Source organism: Petromyzon marinus, chromosome 45 (genome assembly GCF_048934315.1).
Source record: "Petromyzon marinus isolate PM22_M1 ecotype Great Lakes invasive population chromosome 45, UKy_Petmar_22M1.pri1.0, whole genome shotgun sequence".
Taxonomy (NCBI): domain Eukaryota; kingdom Metazoa; phylum Chordata; class Hyperoartia; order Petromyzontiformes; family Petromyzontidae; genus Petromyzon; species Petromyzon marinus.
Window position 1 is genome coordinate 7498613 of NC_133711.1, and position 21754 is coordinate 7520366.

General features: G+C 50.2%; 1 protein-coding gene across 1 annotated transcript in view; it reads left to right on the forward strand.

The window, feature by feature from the left end:
• Positions 1 to 71: 71 nt before the first annotated feature.
• TRAPPC8 (trafficking protein particle complex subunit 8) overlaps positions 72 to 21754 on the forward strand; it is a 64010-nt gene continuing 42327 nt past the window's right edge. The window contains exons 1-13 of the mRNA XM_032971041.2: positions 72 to 311; positions 3417 to 3682; positions 6442 to 6636; positions 8130 to 8219; positions 9396 to 9570; positions 10673 to 10829; positions 11099 to 11186; positions 11849 to 12216; positions 12642 to 12757; positions 13888 to 14038; positions 15731 to 15831; positions 19809 to 19914; positions 21024 to 21155. Of these exons, the coding sequence (XP_032826932.2) occupies positions 3526 to 3682; positions 6442 to 6636; positions 8130 to 8219; positions 9396 to 9570; positions 10673 to 10829; positions 11099 to 11186; positions 11849 to 12216; positions 12642 to 12757; positions 13888 to 14038; positions 15731 to 15831; positions 19809 to 19914; positions 21024 to 21155 (1836 nt within the window). The 5' untranslated portion in view covers positions 72 to 311; positions 3417 to 3525. The remainder of the gene's footprint in view (positions 312 to 3416; positions 3683 to 6441; positions 6637 to 8129; positions 8220 to 9395; positions 9571 to 10672; positions 10830 to 11098; positions 11187 to 11848; positions 12217 to 12641; positions 12758 to 13887; positions 14039 to 15730; positions 15832 to 19808; positions 19915 to 21023; positions 21156 to 21754) is intronic.

Consider the following 21754-nt stretch of genomic DNA (forward strand, 5'->3'; position numbering starts at 1 on the left):
CACGAGGTGGGGCAACGAGATAAGGGGGGTGGGCGGGGTTTTAATGAGGGGCGGGGCTTTGCCACAGGGGCTGAGGGGCGGGGCCGTGGGGGTGATGGCGGCCGCGTTGCACTGCGGGACGCAGAGGAAGCGGTAGCGGCGCGCCAGGCAGCGGCGGCGGCAGGCGGAGGAGGCGGCGGCGGCGGAGTGCGAGGGGAAGAGAAGCCCCCTGAGGCGCCGCTTTCACTCGGAGGCGAACTCTGCACGCGCATCGCGGCGGCCGTGGTCGTCAAGCAGTGGAGCCGGGCGACGCGCGCGCCAGCGGGGCTGAGGTAAAGGCCCTGTGGTGGTGGTGGTGATGATGATTATGGTGATGTGGTGATAATTGTGTTGATAGTGGGGTGGCTTGGCGGTGATGGCGATTTTTGTTGTTGGTGGTGGTGGTGATGATGGTAGTGAGTGACGACTGTGCGTGTGATTGTGATGGTGATGTGGCGATAGTTGTGATGGCACTGGTTGAAGTATTGTCCAACAACCTCGCGGAGAGGCCCTCATCCAGCAGTAGATTGACGGACGCGCTCTACGAAACCTGAATAATGTGGGTCGTGATGGTTGTGGCGATGACAATAGCGATTGAGATGATGATGGGACAGTGTAAGTGAATTTGCGATGTTGATGATGTGTGATGATTGTTGTGGTGGTGGTAATAGTGGTGGTGAATGTATAGCGTGGTGAAGTATATAGTCGATTAAAAACCTAGAGTGCTCCCGCATGGATGGTGTGTCACCTTCTTCAGCCAGCACTGACCAATCTTCATGATGGTTCTACAGTTACGCTTTGTAAAGGGATGATGGGTGCCAGTGTTGACGTGGGATAGTGGACTGGCTGTAAACCAGGGGTGGGCAAATTTGTTGACTCGCGTGCCACAATGGGTTCTAAAATTTGACAGAGGGGCCGGGCCAGGAAACAGATGGATGGAGTGTTTGTGTGAACTAAATATAAATGACACGTAAAAAATCATTACGTGAAAGGATTTGGCCTTTAACAGGTAGCAAAGCATTTATTTGCAAGGCAATTTAACAAATTGCACGAACATGAACAATACAAAAACATGTCGTAACTCCCGGTCAAAGTGCGCCATCTAATGGGGAAATGGGGGGCATTACAGGAGAAAGGTAAAATTTAATTTAATAATAATATTTGGACAAGTTCGGCAGGCCGGATTAAAAAGCCCTACGGGCCGTATACCTTTGCCCATGTCTGCTGTAAACACATACCGGCGAATCATCTCCATGACTTACGCCGTATCGCCCACTCTTCAGTGTCTAATTACAATGGCATTAAAAATACAACACGTGCTTTACCACCGCTGGCCAATGCGGTTGGTGAGGGTGGGTCAATAGAGGTGCAGTATAACAATGCGATGTCTACGCACTGCCCTCTGCTGCCCACAATTTAGCCCAGCGGCGGCCTGAAGTGTGACCTGGTGTGAACTATCCAGGATACACCAGCTTGGCTTCAGAGGTCTGTCGAGATCGAGTGCTTCTCTTGGCGATTTAAACGTGGTCCTCACAAAAGTACTTTGACGTTGATAGTCAAATTAGAAAGTGATTTCATTCCCCACTCAACCTTGTAACAGCCCAGAGGAGTTCTAGATTTGAAGCTTTCATGACTGCAATGATTCATACTCTTTGGTTTTTTCGGTAAAGTCACGTAGGGTAAAAAATAAATGAAAAAACCAAATTAAATCACGACGTTTCGGGCGCAATACAAGCGTCCTTCACGTTGCCCCCACCTGAAGAAGGGCGCTTGCATTGTGCCCGAAACGTTGTGACTTAATTTAGTTGTTCTCATTGATTTTATTTTATTAATTTTTTACCTACGTGACTTTACCGAAAAAACCAAAGAGTATGAAGCCCAGAGGAGGTGATGGAAATTCCACATTTTAATGGCAAAGGTCATCCGCTGTTGACGTCTTGCACAGCACGGTACATTACCCACCCCTGTTGAAGATCCCAGAGCCACGACTTGTAAATTGACAAGTTACTCAAGGCATCAGGCATACTTGTCAAAACCTTATTACAGACCAATTCAAACCTTATTGGTCACCCCGTGCCCTTATACATCTCAACGTTCATCCCACAAAGTCCCATCACAAAGGAGAAACAAACAAATAAACAGAACACATTTGTTGCTCGTATTGAAACGGGTGTACGCCGGATGGATCTGAAAACTCGCTTTCCCTGTACAAGAATCTGGGTAAACCGTATGGGTTGACAGGTATGATGCAGGGCTACGTGGTGGACGGCAGAGGGCAGTGAAGCTAAATCCATAAGCGTACTACTGTACTGTGCTTCTATGCTCCCGTGCCTACTATGCTCCTCACCCTTTCTTTGAACCTATCTACGTGACTTTACCGAAAGACCCAAGAATATTAATTCCTGCAGTCAAGAACGCTTTAAGTCAAGATTTAAGTGCGGTGGGGTTTAATCAAATAACCCGCTGGTGCAGCGTGGCATGGGGGAAGCCCTCATCCAGCAGTGAATTGCATGTGCCTATTTACGTAAGGTTTGAATCCATATGACAAACACTTGGTTTGCCACAAAGTTGTACTAATTTTAGGATGATGGAGAATGGCTGAGCCCACATTTGACTTCCTCCTGCTGGCTTCCTACAATGTCGTCATCATACCAAGTCATCGCACATGCAGCAACAACAACAACAACAGCTGCCGTTTGCCACGAAGTGTCGTCATCATGTTAAAAGACTAAAGATTCCGCCATACAGGCTTTAACAGACTGCTGGATCACCCATGAAGGCTGGCCTGGCACACAAGGGGTCGAGGTGGCCAACACCACGCGCAGTGCCTTTATATCCCAAGTGCTGATTGTTTACACACCGCACCAGGTACTCAAGGCTGAGTCGACCTAGGGGAGGTCCAGGACCGGTTCAAATATTCGCCACTATTATTGGTCGTGAGCGGATATCGAACTCTGGTTGCTGGGTTTGTATCGCAGTGCGTTAAACAAAACTCTACCGCTCTCATGCAATGCATTGTTTTCTTATCACTTAACCTTTCATAGAAATGAGATGTGAAGCGGCCAGGGGATGGCAGTACAAGTCGGTGATGCTCACTGTTTTCTTCAGATATTTAGTTTCCCCCCCCCCCCCACACACAAAACTTTTTAAAAGGAGAGACCCAGAAGACCATACACAATCCATACGGACCAATTATAATAAATAATATAACACTTGCCACTGATGTTAATCAAAGCAGGGAATCAAACTCTGCTGGGTTCTTAGTGCATTGCGCTTATAATTGCACCACTACACCACTGCCAATCGGCATAATCATCCATCCAGGGTGGATAAATTTAGTACCATCACTTTGTGAGAAGCTAACAAATGGTTTGTGTTTTTTTTTGCTGTAATTTCAGCCCAAACATTTGGTCTACAGCACCCCAGAGACAAGCTCTTGGACAACCGTATCGAGGAGACATCTCTAACAAAGCCAAGGAAGACGAGCGAGCAGGAGAGTGAGGCACCATGGCGCAGTGCGCTCAAGGAGCCTCCGAGTTCCTGCAGGACGTGTTCGTGCCGCGCATCGCGACGCTGTGTAGCCCAGATGCCGAGGCCGTGACGCGCAAGAACAACCTGAGCTTCCCGGAGCTGCTCAGACCGTTCTGCCGCCTCACGTCCGAGGGTGAGGGTTAGGGCCGCTTGTCTTATGAGCGCAAGCGCGTACGTGTGTGCGCGCGCGTGTGCGCGCGCGTGTGTACAACCGTATGTGTGTGCATTATCGGCTCGGCCTCGAGTGGCTACGTGGTACGATGAGACAAAGGCGGCCGGGCGTGGGTTTCTGGCCACACCACCCCCTCATGCGCAGTTGATGCTCGCTAACAGCACTTTGCCCTCTGCGCTTTTTAGTAGGAAATATTGGATCTCTGCCGCACGCGTCTGCGTTTGTGTTGCAGCTGTTTAACGCACCGCGTTGCATTCAGCACAACATGCGCTCTTAACAAACCGCTGTCACGACAGGAGTGCTAATTTGGAAATTGGCAATATAAGCACTTTCTTTTTTTATTCAATTGGCTTAACAGTTGCATGCTGCTCTTCATTGCTACAGATGGCCTCCCCACACCAAGTGTAAGAGTGCTTGGTTTGTTATTTTTGTCGGCACAAAGGGAGTTGCGATTGGTCGCAGAGGCATTTGCTTTAAAACTGGACACTGCTGCAGGTGGCCTGGTGGCTCAGAAGGTCAGGCTGAGCTTCTGGCTTTGATTCCTGGGAAGAGCCTGTGATAAAATTGTACTGTCAAGTGTAGTGAGTTAATGGTTTTGGGGCCCAGCCACGAATGACTGCACGGGGGGAACAAAAAAAACCCTTTCGAATTAAATTTGCTTCCGCACTTGATTTTATTAAATTCCCGAAGGAGAATAAAAAATATTGGGTTTGACCGACGTGCGACGAGCATCGTTTTCAGTGGCAGAGCGAGTGGGGGGCGTGTGGACCAGAGGTCACTTGAAAGGAAATTGAGAGGTAGTTCCGTGATATCCACCTCTGTGGGTCGCTCTCCAACATGCAGTTGTGCCGGGGGGTGGAGGGGGGGGGTGGCAGGAGGTTGCACTGCTCTGTGAGAGTTCCAAATGGATTCTTCATCTCCTGACCTATCGATAGCGCAGTCAGGATTAAACCTGGGGGGGAGGGGGATTTATTTATTACAATTAGACGTGGCTGTCATCCGGGACAAGGAAGCAGGTCGACCCCAATCCTTGGCTGTGCAGCCACTTGACGGCACTCGGTGACGCGTGCGGGCCACCACTTGGTTGCTGACTTAGTGCTCGACGCTCTAAAGGACGGTGGAGAAAAATATTTCCGCAGCAGCAGAGTGGGGCTTCTCATTGATTAGTGCCCGTGCTGTAAAATAGTTATTCGAGCGCTGCTGAGCCGGAAGGATCAGTGAGGGTCAGTGGTGGGAATGGATTTTTCGATGTATCGATTGTATGCATTTAGCATTGCGGAGGGTTTAGCCCCTTCAGTGGCTGCAGGGTTTACGCAAAACAAGTGCACGTACGTGCTCTGCCCTTTTGTCAGTCTACTGCCAGATGATGGCATCCCAATGCCGTGTGGGTCGGAGGATTATTTGGCCATACCTCACCGCTGTTAGGTGCGGATTGGTAAAGGTTGGGAACATGGAAGCATAGAAGTACCTTCTGACACAGCAATGGATTTTTCTACAATGCCTTCTGCTGCTCAAAACAATGTGAAATTCTACATGTGTGTGTGTGGAATTTCCATCTGGTAGAGGTACAATGGGAGGCTGATCGATAACCGGGTGTCATGAAGATATGGTTCCCTATTGGTAATCCATGTTATTTATATATGCGGGTGATCTGGTAAATGCTGCTCACTCAGGGGAAGAGTTGGAGGCGCTGCTGCTGAACATGGAGCATGCCACTCGAGATGGGGCCTTATCATGAGCCCCATGAAAACAAAGCACCTACGTTAGTATTGTATGCCATCAAATACTCCACCCTCTCAACTTTGCATGAGTGATGGGGCAGTTTTTGAGAAAATGGAGAAGTTTCCGTAGAAGGATCGTGTGCTTAAGGCCAGCTCCGGTTTGGCAGTGGAGGTCTCACTTCAAATCAGCCTAGTGGGACTATATTTTCATCAGCTGCATAACAATCTGTGGAAGCTGCCTGGCCTGTTTCTCCTTATGCAGCTTCAGGTCTTTTCTGCCACAGTTAACACGAGCAAAACACGGACTGTTTTAAAGTAACATCTGCGCCTGTTTTAAATATTCATGCTGGGCTGTCTACAATCCATCCTGGATTTAACCAGACTGGATTGTTTGAGGAGCTCACAGATCCTTGAAAGAGCTGGACATAGTCCCATCAGCGAGCTCCTACAGCAGACGACACTTTGTTGACTGGATCACGTATCCCGTATGTCCATCCGCTGCATTCCCAAGTAGCCTTTGCCCGGCCAGATAGAGGGGGCTAAATGGGCAGGAGATAGGCTGATGTATGTGGAGCTGATTGGACTTCCTAATGACTTGTCCCAGCGGTATCAAGATCGAGGTCTGAGGAGGAGGCTTATGAATGACGCTACTGGGTAGTTGCGGGCACTAGCCCTCCAACAACAATGGAGGGTGGAGGAGCGATGCTCACAACAACGAGCGGAGCACCGGGTGGCTAAAATAAAGCAAGTTGGCAGAATGGAGAGCACAGTTGGCGCATCTGCCAGTCATCTCAGTCAGTCAACCCAAGGTACCTGAGGGTCTGTTCCATTGCCTACTGCCAGCGAGCCTTCAACGCTTCACGTTTGCCTCAAGGTGCACGTAGCCTGGCACGCCATGGTGACGTCACCGCCACTTAGTGGCCAGTAGTGGCCGTTGTTTGTTGTTCTTCGTTCGTTCACGTGTATATACATGTATATGCACGTGCCCGTGTGTCGCAGTTCACCTGCGCGACCCCAACAACCAGCTGCACGCGATGCGCGGCCTGCGTGTGTCCGTGTCGCGGCTGGAGACGCGGGCCCCGGCGCCGACGGCGGCTCGGAAGATGCTGAGCGACGTGGTGTCGGCGAGCCACGCCGCCGACGGGCCCGTGGGCAACCTGCTATCTGCCGGGGACTATGACCTCAACATCAGCGGTGAGACGCGTGCATGCGTACTCGTGTTTGTGTGTGTGTGGGGAGCGGTAGTGTCGCGGTTAGCGCGAACCCGGCGACCCGAGTTCGATTCCCGCTCACGGCCAACACCGGTGACGATTATCTGAACCGGTCCTGGGCCTCCCCTTGGTCGACTCAGCCTCAAATGAATACCTGGTGCGACGTGTAAACATCGCCACTGGGGAGGCGTGTTGCTGGCCACCCACCCACTCGTGTGCTGTGCCGGCCTTCATAGGTGCTCGCTAACAGCACTTGCCCCAACAGTCTAGTACAGGCTATACAGGGGATCTTTGTCTTGTCTGTGTGCGTGGGGTGCGGAGGCCAGTCATCTCAGTCCGTCAACCCATGGCACCTGGGTCTGTCACGTGACCTTCCAGCGGGCGTTCGACACTTTACGTGGCCTTAAAGTGCATGTAGCCTGATACAAGTACCGTGGTAATGTCACTGCCACTTATTGGTGAATGACGGTTGTTGTTGGAGCGGTGGCGCAACTGGTTGACGTGATGCGTTACAAACCTGCCGACCCGAGTGTGATTCCCGCTCTTGGCCAAAATTGGTGACGAATTTTCATCAAGTACTATTTATTTGTATCTCGTCGAGGGGGGCAGTGGCAGTGTCGTAAAGTGGCGAGGTTTATTGCTACCTGTTTATCTACCTGCTTAGCTGCCTGCTCACCCTTTGCCCGCCAAGTAGTTTTCATGTTTTAATGCCCTCCACCTTTCACCTGGACAATTGTGTGCCAATCAGTGGGCCAGGAGCCGTGTATCCCGACTGAAGTTCGTGTTTTTGCAACTGCGCCTTGCCTTTATATTCATGACGTTATCTCCCATTCATAATTGTTTTCTTTTGAGTGAGATCGTCATGTAGGTACAGTATGTATGTTGAACTTATTTTGCACCAACGTAGCCAACCCTGCTAATCGGAGGTGTGGGGGAAGGACAACAAACTAAAAACAAAAATAATTTAGAATGAAATTAGTTTTAAATCTTAATTTTAAAAGTGCAATACCGTAGCTCCAGTAACTTCCTAATATCGGTCGGAAGAGCATTGCAGACGGCCACGCATCTTAAAGCGTGCCACGCGGTGACCGTCTTTGTTCGATGGCTACCCAGAAGCCGCTGCTTGATGGGTGACCAGAGTTCGCGTGATGGTTTATGCTTCTCGACGATATCAAAAAGCAAGCATGATGATGATGCTGCTCTTGATGATCAAACGCTGCTGATTTACAACGATGAAGTTTGACCGCGCGGTCCCTGCGTGCACGTGTGCGTGTGTGTGCGTTTGGCACAGTAGGGGGCACAGGTGGTGCATCGACCAGTCATCTCAGTCATTCAACCCATGGCACCCGAGTCTGTCCCGTGACCTCCTGCCAGCGGGCCTCCGACACTTCACGTGGCCCTAACGTGCACATAGCCTGGCACAAGCTTAGTGGCGAATGGCGGTTGTTGTGCGCATTTCTGATCGTGTGTTCACAGCGACGACGCCCTGGTACGAAGCGTACCGTGAGAGCTTCATGCAGGTGCTGCCCGTGAGCGACCACGAGTTCCTGCGCCACTACCTGGCCTGTATCCTCCCACCCTCCCCCGCCGTGCGACGGCCACGCAGCGATAGCGTCGTATAACTCCCGTTTTTTTTAAATATTGTTAACGTTTTTTATTGTTCGTTAAAGCACTTTTTCGGCTGCAAGTCCCGTGTTGCCTGTTCATATGTACACAACACTCTGACCTTGCTCTGTGCTAATGCACCACTGGCTCAGTGGGACTTTCCACGTAACAAATAAACAGTTGATTGATTGATGACTCTTTCAAGCTTAGTGGTTTTTTTTAATCATTATTACTATTAGTATGCTTGTTTTTACGCAGGAGTGGTCCTTCAAAATATTTCGCAGTCAGTGGTCAGTGTTGCCACTGTTTGTTGTGATCCCACTGCTTTTGTAATTTACAGGGAATTTTTCTGCTTTGGGATGTTTGGATAACATCAGTTACTGCTGATTTGTTTGGGCAATTATTTTCATAACCTTTAACCTGCTTCATGAACTTCTTTGGTTCTTTCGGTAAAGTCACGTAGAATGTGAATAAAATAATAAATTGATCAAATAAAATAACACAATAATATTCTCACGACGTTTCGGCCACAACATATTCTCACGACGTTTCGGCCACAACACGAGGCCGCTTGTGTTGTGGCCGAAACGTCGTGAGAATATTATTGTGTTATTTTGTTTTATCAATTTATTATTTTATTCTCATTCTACGTGACTTTACCGAAAGAACCAAAGAAGATGAATCCTTGCAGTCACGAAAGCTTTAAATCGAAATTTAACTGCTTCATGATTTTTATGCATTTAATGTAAAAAGAATAAACATTGTTTTTTTTTTGCTATGGCGACGGAACTGGAGAGCCCACAGGAAATCCATGCAGGAAAGGGGCAGAGAACGTACAAACTCCACTGACGCTTACTCGCTCACTACAGAACAGGGGGAGAGCATACAAAACTCCACACATAAAGGGAGCCCGGGTAGGGAATCAAACTCAGGCGGCTATTGCTGCAAGTCACGAGTGTCACCACTGTGCCACCACCCTGCGGCCCATTGCTGCTGCTGCTTCTAATTGGAGGGCATTGCCCTCTACCGACAACAATGGACGGCGGAGGAGCGACACTCGCAGCAACCCAGATTGTGGTAATGACAATGCCGTGACGATGACCGCAGCCACCCCTTGACCTTGCTGCCGGCGCCCAGGCATGCTGGTGGTGTCTTCGTCTCACGCCGACCCCATGGACATGTTTGGGCGGCTGTCCCAGGACCAGCACCGCGTGCAGCACAGCGGGGACTACGCGCAGCCCAAGTGGCTGTCGCCCAACACGCTCAAGTACTACGTGCTCGTGCACGACATGGCGACGGGGGACGAGCGTAGGTATGAGCACTCGCCCGGTCGCTCGCCTGTGATCGCTTGCGAACACTCTCTCTCCGAGCACTCGAGATCGCTCGCGCACTCGCGCTCTCCCTCCCGTGCGAAAGAGCGCTTATCCGATCACTCGCGAACACTCTCTCGCCGAGCACTCGAGATCGCTCGCGCATTCGCGCTGTCCCTCCCGTGTGGACGAGCACCCGCGTGATTGCTCGGGCGTGATCTTATGTTACCAAGATTTATATCGTGCCATATTCCAAGGCGCTTTATGACAATTATTACATTGTACGTGAGGTGACTGGTTGAGATAAGGAGTGGTGGTGTAGGTATGGTGACGGGAGAATATGTGGGAGAGGTTAAGGAGGGGTTGGGGTAGTGGGAGGGGTAGCGATAGGAGTAGTGATAGGGGTTGGGGTAGTAATAGGGGTTGGGGTATTGATAGGGATAGGGATAGTGATATGGGTTTGTTGGAGTGATATGGGGTAGTGATAGTGATAGGGGTTGGGATGTATTAAAGCTATTCATTTCTTTTTCTAAAAGATATTCATTGCTTTAATACCTTTTCTGCCTCCAAACGCTAGCAGACACCTCTCTCACGCCTCGCTGCTAGGCCAAACTTGCCAACCGTCTTCCTTTCTCTGCACCTTTTACCTACTTTTGCGTGAGCGTTGCCCGCATCGCGATGTTGAAACGCATGGACTGTGAGGGACGGTAACGGCTTGAGGGAGGCTGTAATCTAACAGTGGGTTGTCAAGTTACGTTGAGCTTCTTTCGCACTGTATGTAGCCAACCGCGCTAATCGTAGGTGCGGGGGAACGACAACAAACTTAACACAAAAAGCAGTTAAAAAGAAATTGGTTTTCAATCTAGATTTAAAAGCTCGAGTGGCTTCGTAATAACGGACGGAAGAGCGTTCCAGATGGCCGCAGAAGCGCACCTGAAATCGCGCAATGCGGTGACCGTCTTTATTCGATGGTTAACCCAAAGCCGCTGCGAGGATGACCGGAGTTCGCGTGATGGTTTACTCTCCTTGACGAGATCAGCGAGGTATTGTGATGGCGATGATGATGGATTGTCACTTGTGTGGTTGTCTGTGTCTCTGTGCCAGAGCGGAGTCTGTGTACGAGAGCATGAAGCAACTGTACGGCTCTCAAGCGTGCCACCTGCTCAAGATAAACTCCAGGCAGCCCAGTCGCGATGGAGAGGAGCAGATACCCGACCCCTGGAGCCAGTACTTGAACCGCTGCACCAGCCTGCACTACGCGGTACCCGCCCCAGTCTCTGCATCAGCCTGAACTGTGCGGTACCAGCATGTAATGTGTGAAATTGTCTGCACCGTATCCCGTCATGGCCGCTCTATCAGAGCCGATAATAAATTCACTCTGCTGTTGCTGTTGATTGAGCTGCTGCTGTTATCTCCTGCTGTTCCTGATGCCGATCTTCCTGGCCATGGCTAACTTGTTGCTGTGTCGGCTGCTGTTGCCGCTACCGTTGCCTGTTGCTGACGCTGCATTTCCCGCTGCTGGTGCCACAGAGGTTGCTGGACGGTGGAGGCACGACGGTGTTCAGCTTTACGGAAGGAGAGGACGAGGTCATGGTGGCCGCCCTGACCGCTGATCACGGTGCCGCCCCACCCCCCATGCCGTGCCCCCCTCCCCCCCCTCCCTCCTTCCAGCCATACCCCAGTTGACTACATCAGCTTAATCCAGCTTAGCACAGGGTTTGGCAAAGCCAAATAACAAGACGAGCCCTTTTTTTTTTTTAATTCGGTAAAAAAAAAACCTCCAGATTTCAAGAGCCGCAATGCAAGTGGTTGAAACGAGATGGTGGCCCTCAATAAATAACGTTACGATGCCGACCTTAAAGAGCCGCAGGTCGCCGACCCCTGGCCGAGTTCAACCCAGCGTAGTGCACCTGAGCTGGAATTTCTCGCACGCGCAGTTTTTACGAGAACCAAAGCCTCTTTAGTACGGTTACAATACCAGGGTGCTGCATCTGGTGGCCTGTGGCCCACATGTGGCCCACATGTGGCCCTCCCAAGGATTTTGGAGTAGCCCTACAAGCCGTGGCCCAACGAAAGAAGTGGACTCGGTGTATACATAGCGGTGCAGCAGCCAGCGCCGACCAATGCGGTCGCGTGCGATCAAATAACGTCAGACGTGACTCGTGCAGCGACAAACCGGGAAGGAGGCCCTCATCCAGCAGCAGATTTGACGAAAGGGCCTTGTACGCGGTTGGCCACGTCGCATTCGCCACCTGACCATCGTTTTTGCGCCGCCGACAGATGGCGCTGGGCAGGGCTGCGACCTGCAGGCGCACCCCCTGCAGCAGCCCCCGCCGTCGTCGTCGACACAGGCCGACGAGGCGGGCTGGGCGCCGGCGCCCGCCGACGTGGGCAACTCGCAGCCGCACCCCGCCGACCCCCGCAGCGCCCTCGGCGTTGGGGGGCCACCCCCCTTGCCCACGGCGGCCGTGGGGGGCTGCGGTGGTGGCGGCAGCGGCGGCGGTGGGGGGGGCCCGCAAACCGCAGGACCCCGGGGCCTGTGTCTGACGCTGGCCGATCACGAGCGCATCCGGCAATTTGTGCACGAGTTCACGGTGCAGGGCCTCCTACCGCACGTGGAGAGGAGCATCCGGCAGCTCAACGACCAGGTAAAGTGACCGCCGGCGTTGCGGGTCAGCTGTGTCGTCCGTGTGGGTTGACTCGGCCTCTCGTATTTGCCTGGTGCAAGGGCCGTCCATAGCAGGGTGTGGGGCCTGGGGAAAATCGCACCCAGATGCCTTCAAACTAAATGGGAAGCATGACGCCTGATGACACCATGACGTCGAAGCGCGGGGTGATGCTAAATCGCGGGACTCGAGGCGGTCGCCCAGATTCGACGTACCCCTAGGGATGGCTCTGCCCGGTGCGGTGTGTAAACATCGCCACTAGGAAGACAAAGTTGGCCAGGCGCGGTTCTGGCCATACCACCGTCTCGTGCGCCGTACTGCCCTTTCATAGGTGTTCTCGAACAACAGTTTCCCCAACAGCCTATCATGAATGTCTGCACGTTTGCCTGTGTGCGTGCGCACGACAGCTGGTGTCGCGAAAGGGACTGAGCCGCTCGCTCTTCAGCGCCACCAAGAAGTGGTTTGGCGGTGCCAAGACCCCCGAGAGAGCCGTGGCAGAGAGCAAGAACACCACGGGCCTCCTGTGAGCAGAGCTGTCCCACCCACCCATCCATCCACACACCCTCCCACCCACCCACCGCTCTCCCACCCTAACCACCCTACCACCCACCCTCCTTCCCACAACCCCCTCCCACCCAACCACTCCCCCAAGGGCTTCTGTGCCCCGCTAACACAATATTCGCCCATGTGACAACTTGATTTGATTGGCTTCGTCGGATCGTGTAGGGTTAGCGTTAAAAACATATTGACGCAATATAACCAATCGGAAACCAATTATGAATCCTAACCGTGGTCGTGAAAGCTTTTGTGGAGTTTAATTGATGGTCAGTTTAACACGTAGGCTTTCGCGACCAATATTCATAATAAACCTTTATTATGTTTAATTGATGGTCACAACCCGACCTGGTAAACAAGCCCCTACAGGCTCAAGTTCTCACTTTGTATAATAAACCTTCTCTCTGTCAAAATATCACCCGCCAACTTTGTTAGCAATGTCCGTGGATCGCACTCGGGCCACCAGATTCATAGTGCAACTTGCTTCTGACTGCGCTCACCGCTCCTACGCTTATTTACACTTCCCGGCCACGGCTAACATCAGTTGCATCTCTCTCATCCGGTCTTGGACCTCCCTTGGGTCGACAAGCTCTTCACTGAGTTTCCGGTGCTGGTGTGTTATAATCGGCGCTCAGAAGACAAAGGTCGCAAAGTGTGGTTCTGGTCACACCAGCCTGTTTGTGCGCCGTGCTGACCTTTATAAGTGCTCACTAACAGCACTTGTCCCCACAGTGTGTGTAGGCTACACGAGGGGGCCTTTGTCTTTATTCTTCAGCTGGGGTAACGCGGTGGCGAGATGTTAACTACCTCGCCTGGTATGTAGGTCGTGGGATGGATTCCGACCCTGATGCCTATATATTTGGAGTTTGCATGTTCTCCCCGTGGTCGCGTGGAATTTTCTCAGACTTCCTGGTTTTAGAAGCATGCGTTTAGAGTATTTTGCTGCTATAACTTTCCATGTGACAAGCCACTTCGTTGAGCTATCATTTGTGATAGCCAGGTCGCTTCCGAAAAAAAGAGCTATACAACCCTGGCCTTTACCTGGTAAAACAAAAAAAAACCTTAAAGTTTAGTTTACGTGTGCGTACGTATGTGCAGGTACACAGCAGAGGCTCCTGAACTTCAGGTGCGGAAGATGGCAGACCTGTGCTTCCTGGTGCAGCTGTACGACCTGGCATACAACTGCTATCACACGGCCAAGAAGGACTTTGAGGGAGAGCAGGCGTGGCTCTACATGGCCGGAGCACTGGTACGTTGACTTTTTTTTCCCCCCCGCCACATTTTATTTCCAGGAGACCTCGGTTAGGGCACTCCACTCATGACCAACACCGTTGACGATTATCTGAAACCGGTTCCTGGCTCCCTCCTAGCTCGTCTCAGCCTCATATGAGTAGCTGGTGCGGTGTGTGTATATACATCGTCACTGGGGAGACAAAGGCGGCCGAGTGTGGTGTTTTCCACCCACCACATCATGTGCTGTGCCAGCCTTAATTAGGCGCTCGCTAACAGCACTTGCCCCGACAGCTTAAAGAGGCTAATACGGGGGTGGGGGGGGTCTTAGTGTGTCCCGTGTGATGCAGAGAGTGCAAATTTAAATTAGGATTATCTGCGTGTCTAATCGATTGTTGCATGTGATATGTGTTCGTGCTGATTAAAATAGATGGGTGATGTGTATGTATGCGTGTACAGACCTTAGAGAGGGCTGATTTTATTAAATTAACATCACTTGCTTTTGTGTCCTTCCCACATGACTTCGGGAAGTACCGATTCAAATTAAGATATAGGGCTTGTGTGTGTGTATATGTATGCACGTGCGTGTCCCACGTTGGATAGTGAAAGCTGATTGAAATTGGCAAAAGTCTTGTGTGTGTGTGTGTGTCCCATGTGATGTAGAGCGTTAATTAAAATTAAGATAGATATCTTATGTGTGCGTGTACAGCATGCCATACAGAGCACTCATTCAATTAACGGAGTGCTCCTGTTTCTCTGAAAACGTTTGGTCCGCGTCATTTTAGAGAGTACTGATACAAATTCTAGGCCTTGTGTCTACATGCGTGTCCAATATTATGCAGAGTATTAATACAAATATAGGTTGTGTGTGTGTGTATATTTGTTGGGGAGCGGAGTCTAATTCTCGCTCACAAGCCAACACCAGTGACGATTATCTGAACTAGTCCTGGGCCTCTCCGAGTTCGACTCTTCCTTAAACAAGTACCTTGTGAGGTATATATATGTATGTTGAACTTCTTTCGCACCGTACGTAGCCAGCCGTGCTAATCGGAGGTGCAGTGTGTAGACATGAAACAAAGCACGAGGGAGTCAAAGGCGGCTGGGCATGGTGTTGGTCACCCACCCCCTCATGTGCTGTGTAGACCTTCGTAGGTACTAACAGCACTTTCCCCATCAGTCTGTTAAAGGCTATTCTGGGATCTGTATCTTCCTACGTGTGTGACCCATGTGATGGACATTTTAGTAGTTCAAATTAACATATTGTGGGTGTATGCGTGCAAGTGTGTTGTGCGTGTCCAATGTAACGTAGAATGTTTTCAAATTTCACCCCACCGTACTGTCCATCAAATAATGACATTTGCCTATCATTTTATTAATTTTGCTTTGTGATTTTTGGTGACCCTAGTCACACTTGCAAATGAGACTCATCCTGGTTTTCCTGTGGTTTACATGCAAAATAAACTAAACCACGGTTGACTTCCTCACCAAGTGGCAAAGGCTCATTGCAGTGCGCAACGACCAAATTTTCCATTCGAAATCTCGGCGAGGATTGGCAGAGCGGAACCGTGGACCGCTGCGGTGTTTTCGCGAGCCTCTGGCGTTCCGCCAGACCGCTGCGAGCGCCGCTTTTATTCTCCGGAGGAACGTTCCGGCGCCCGCACGCACCAACGTAGGCCGCCACCCGTTAACCGGCCCCCTCTCTCCCCCGCAGGAGATGGCGGCGCTGTCGGTGTTCCTGCAGCCCAGCGCACAGAGGCAGTACCCGGCGCACTACATGGAGAAGGCCATCCAGACCTACAAAGACAACTGCAGGTGAAGCAACGCCCGTGTGCGTGCCCTGGGTTAACCGTGTACCCCCTTTTTCCACTGCGCTACCAAGCTGTGCCGAGCCGGTACGGCACGGCACGTCTTGGGAGAAGCCTTCTTGCAGCACATTATTAATTCTGAGTTTAAGAATTGCAAGGTGGGTTGAAATGATACGATTTTGAGAAGTTTTCGAAATAAATTTCTATTGTTCTCAGCACGCAATATTGCTGGGGAGTGAGCATCAAGCCTGCTAGGCCCAGCGTGGGGGAATACGAGCGGCTCCCCAAACTCATTGTTTTTCCACAGCGGAAGCCGGGCCGTGCCGCTGACATCGCACGCCACCACGTGTAGGTGACGACGCGGTGTCCTCGCAGTATGCCGAGTGATGTCGCACACAATGAACGATCCAATACCTTCACATCTGGCCTTGCTTGCTGGTGCCTGAGCCAGATACAGGTGGCTCGTGATTAAAAGCTCTCCTCTTTGGGCACATTGGTACATTGCTTTTCATATCCAAGTTCAGCTTCCCAAAAGCACCCCAAACTCCTATTGTCCATCTATAATAGCCGTCCTAGGTAACAAGAGTCGACCGTGTTTTCCAGCTGTTGTGCCCCTTTTGCGGCTGCCTCAAACTGTGCGGTGAACTTTTGTTGTACGTGTCCTTTGTTTCGGCTCCTAAATCTAATTACCTGAGCCCAACTTTGCAGCAGTCTTGATTCACTTATCCTGACATTTTCTGTAGGTCATTCCCAGTGAACGTTATAATGCCGCCGTCAACTGTATGATGTTTAATATTTTCTCCGGTAATATTCTCTGTCACTGGAAATGTGGCAAGGTTTCGGTGCTAATGCCTAACGTGTGGGCCACCTTTACCTGGCTGATGACTTAAAAAGGTTTCTTCAAAAAGGGTAAAAGTGCGGGCCTGAAATGACTTGCTCGTCCCTGCTGTGACAGAAGTTCCTTTACAATTGGGCGCTCTAAAGAACCCTTTTAGGGGGTATTTCAGCCTACTTTTCTCCGCTCGCTATACTTCTCGGAAGAGCTGGGAGTACCCACACTTTACCCCACCGCCGCATGCGACCTGCCGATCGACTCGCTGCGATTAGACACATTTATACAGCTAGGTGGACAGAGGCGGCGGGGAGATGGCATCAATACCGTCGACCTCCAGTCTGATAGTCCAGTGTGCTGACCATTGCTTTCCTTGCCGCCTCCTCCTCTCTCCGACCCTCTTAACTCTCCTCCTTAACCCCCCAAAATTTTATATTTTTCTACACGTAGTGCTGTTGAGACGGTGCACGTGTTTGCCCATATGCGCTTGTTGCATGACGTGTGCTTTACGTCGGTGTGCGGAGAGTGGTTTGCGGTTGTGCTCGTGGTGATGGTCGTCGTGGTGTGGGGCAGTGTCACGTGGTGCAGGGTGCCGGGAGGAGCAGTGGCACAGCGGTTTAGCGCACCGTGCTTTTTCAAACACGCTTGTAACAATGTACAGCCCTTTGTTAATGCACTGCTGGGTGAAGGCCTCCCCCCATCTGATGGGTCGTCGTCCGTTTGTGCATTAAAGAAGGAATTCTGCCGCACGTTATTCTGCTGCATGCACAGCAGGGTGTGATTTATAAACACGCCCACCGTTAATACGACAACCTTAATCATAATAACTTTAGGGCAGGAAAAAAACCTGCAAATTCAATGTGATTTGATTTGGCACGATAGTCCGGTAGAGAAAAAAAAATCCGTAACATTCTTGTTTACTTGAGGGTGCAAGATGCCATAATAATAATAATGATAATCTAATAAAAGTAATGGGCAAATATCAAGGCACGACCCAATGCCGATGGTAAATCACCGAATCTGAAGGCCTCTTAGGTTTTATTACTCAGGTTTTATTAATGTCAGCCCGCGGCCACTGCCACAACAAACGCAGATAGAATCTGGCTCTCGCCCATGTCACTTCCAACTGCGATAACTCACCTTGGCTTAACGTCATGGATGTTTGTCCCAGGAAGGATAACGGTGAGATTTTCATTCATCGGGCACTTAGCTACTCCGCTTAAGAACCATTTTTTTCTCACGGGTCACTGAAACCTGCATTCGATCCCAGAGGAACACAAGAGGTGCTTGCAGGCTCAGTGTCTCTGACCTTTGAGTCACACCACTGAATTGCCTTGCTTTTAGACCGAAGAAATTGCAGGTGAAGTATAGATTATATTCTTGAGCATTGCAATATGTTCATTACCAAATACCAAAGTCGAGGCCTACCAGCCACTATAAGAGGGCTTCAGGAGATAGGGTTTGTGTATCGATTTAAAGCTTTCGTCACTGCAAGGATTCATCTTCTTTGGTTCTTTCGGTAAAGTCACGTAGAATGAGAATAAAATAATAAATTGATAAAATAAAATAACACAATAAAATTCTCACGACGTTTCGGCCACAACACAAGCGGCCTCCAGACAGTCTCGTCCCTTCACCTGATGAAGGCCGCTTGTGTTGTGGCTGAAACGTCGTGAGAATTTTATTGTGTTATTTTATTTTATCAATTTATTATTTTATTCTCATTCTACGTGACTTTACCGAAAGAACCAAAGAAGAGTTTGTGTAGTTTTTATATTTTTCTCCTGAAGGAGCACAGACTACAGTCATTTACTCTATGATCCGTAGTTTGGGTTGCATAGGCAACCGTTCCCCCCAACGCACGGCTTGCCATCAGGCAAACTAACCGCAGTAAACTCGTTTATACGGCTTGAGTGGACAGAGGTGGCGGAGGGAATTTAAGAAACTCGCACTGCTGTTTTCCACTGCCGTGCCAGGGAGATGGATTAGAACCGGCGACCTCTGGATTGCGGGTCCAGTGCGCTCGCCGTTTGACCACGGCAGCTTCCCCATGGCAGCTTGCAAATGTACAGCACGTCATTATCAATCCACTGCTGGATTTAGGGCCTTTTGTGAGCCCTACGAAACACGCATGCCTTGGGAAGGCCGTCACACGCGCGACACTGGTCAAGGTCTTTCCCACATTGTGGCTGGCCGTGTCGGGGCTTACTCGACCATACTTCGCCGAGTTTTTCAGTGTGGGTTTCTAAAGCCGGAGAGCGTAGAGTCTCGTGAGCGTTTGAACCACCGTCCGGCGATCGATTTTTCCGCGCTCCCTTCTGCCCACGACGTTATCCCCGCACCTCCGATTAGCGCGGTTAGCTACTTACGGTGCGGAAAAAAGTTGTACATACACACACAATCAACTTGCAGGTGGATTGATGTTTTGAAACATGTTCCCTTTCATCATCATGGTTAGCATGTTTCTACTGCCGAAGTATTGAAGTATGTTTTCATCATCATACTGCTGCGAAGGTATTTAAATGTTTCATTTTATACGTAGACTCACGACCAATGTTCCATATGTACATACAGATAGTCCCCGAGTTAAGATGATCCGACTTAAGAGATTTCGATCTTACAATGGCAATAGCGATACAACAAAATTGTAAAATATTTTAAATTTCGCGCGGCAGGCAAACGCAGCAGCGTACGAGGTACGATACTGTACGTTGGGACGCTGCCGGGATGTACGCATCTCCCGCCTTTCTATTAAATTGCAGTTCATATAGGTAGGCTAAGAATTTACCTTTTTTTTACTTTACATTTTAAAGTGCAATACAGTATTGTAATTAATAAATACATACAGTACATAGTTTATACAGTACGGTACTGTAAATTGCTCTGTTTTGCTACATTATCACCATTCTTTAAGACTCCTGGGTAGGCTAGGCCTTCTTCGACTTACGATATTTTTGACTTACGATGGGGCCGTCGTAACGCATCTCCATCGTACGTAGAGGACTACCTGTACATATCCCCGTATTAGCCTCCGATCACGTTTGCTGCGCACAGCGGTTGCCCGTGGCCAGCGTGCTGACCGTCACACGGCGGTAGCGTCCCTTGCCACCTGACCGTTTGTACCTCCCCCTTCTCCTCCCCCTGCCCCCCAGGAACGGAGCCCTGGCCGAGCGCTGCACGATGCTCGCCGTGGAGATCCTCAAGAGCAAGGGGACGTTCTCGGACGCGGCCTCCATGCTCATTCGGTTGATCAGCGAGGTAACGGTCGTCGCTGTTCGCGTCGTCATCACCATGGCGGGAAGAGATCTGTGTCGCCCCCCCCCCCCTACACCGACCTACCTCTCCCATTCCTTGGCATCTCTTGGACGCTTTCCAGCTCAGGTTGAGAACGAGCGGGTCGGATTTTGTGGTGCGTGTGGGTAGTATTTTTTGGCACGAGTGGGTAGTATTTGATGGCGTGGATGGGTAATATTCGGTGGCACAGGTGGATATTTGTTGGCGAGGGTGGGGGTAGTATTTTGTGGAGCGTGTGTTGGTAGTATTTGGGGGCACGAGTGAGTAGTAATTAGTGGTGCGGGTGGGTCGTATGGCGGTGGTGGCGATTAGCTGTGTCGGGTGGTGGCGGGTTAACGACACATTTATATTTTCACTATCTAACCCAAAAAAAACTTTCGTGACTAATTATGATGATGATGCACCAGTGCTGTGCCCTACCATACTAGTTCCCCTTGGAAGCATGATGCTGATTGATGTTAATAATCGTACTTGAACACATTTGGTGTTCATGCCACTCTTATTTATTACGACGCTTGTTCTGTTTTCAGGAGGGTCCTGGAATGGGATTTTGGATCAATTAAATGTTCAGCGTGTGTGAGGCAACTGGACAACCTGGAGAAAACCCACGAGCGGTGGTTTAGTTAACTTTGTTTAACCAACTGAGAATTCGAAGAGACCAGGAATTGTCCTATTTGCAAGAATGACCTTGGGCATATTAGTCTGCCAGTGGAGGCTGATAATTGCTGCTGTGTGTAATCCAAATTGGACAGTTTTTCAGGTTAATGTTTATTTTTATTTTTTGTTCATGGCGTACCATGACGCCAGCGTGCAGTGGGCCTACCCGTATTTGTATGACGTTACGGGATATATTGAACTTCCGCTGTGAAGCAGATAGCGGCACACCAGCATCGAACCGTGAAAGTCTGCAACCAGCGGCGAACGCGCTACGGCGAGGCCAATTCATCGATTGAAAGTCACGATCGTGATTATTATTATTATTGTTGTTCTTGGTTACAGTATTTCACGTAGGCCAGCGGAGGCCGCGTTTGCAACCGAGGTTTCTCTCTCTCTCTCTGCATCTTGTGGCCCAGGACTCGGACCTCCGCTCGGCCCTGTTTCTGGAGCAGGCGGCTCACTGCTTCATCAACATGAGGGTCCCGCTCGCGCGCAAGTTTGCCTTCCACATGATCTTGGCGGGACACCGCTACAGCAAAGCCAGTCAGGTGAGCCTCTCTCATCTCTCGCCGCGGTTGCTAGGAGATGTTAACTACCTTGCCTGGTATGGAGGAGGTTGTGGTTTCGATCCCGACCCCTGAAGCCTGTAAATTTGGAGTTTGCATGTCTTTGTCCATGTGATTGTGTGGATTTTTCTCCAGGTCCTCCGGTTTTAGAGTATTTGGCTGCTATACATTTGCAGATGATAAGCCACTTTGTTGAGTTACAATTTGTGATAGCCAGGCCGCTTCTGAAAAACCACTATATAGCCCAGTGGGCCTTACCTGGTAAAATAAAAAAAAGTTTATAGTGCAATTTAGTTCTCTCTGTGGATGCTACGCACGTGGGCCTGTAATCCAGAGCATTGGAGACAACCACACGGACGACGCGGGATTTACCGGAGGCTTACGGGGGGAGTCTTTAGCTCATTTGGGTACATGATAGAAATGACCAAATCATTCGGCGGAAAATACACCGCCTTCATATATCTGTTGCTCCGTTAAATTTTCTTCATATTTTTTTTGACATATCCCATCAAAAAAGCACTGTGGGAGTGCATAATTTCAGCAGCGTTAACAATAATTATTGAGCACCCAAAAAAATAATA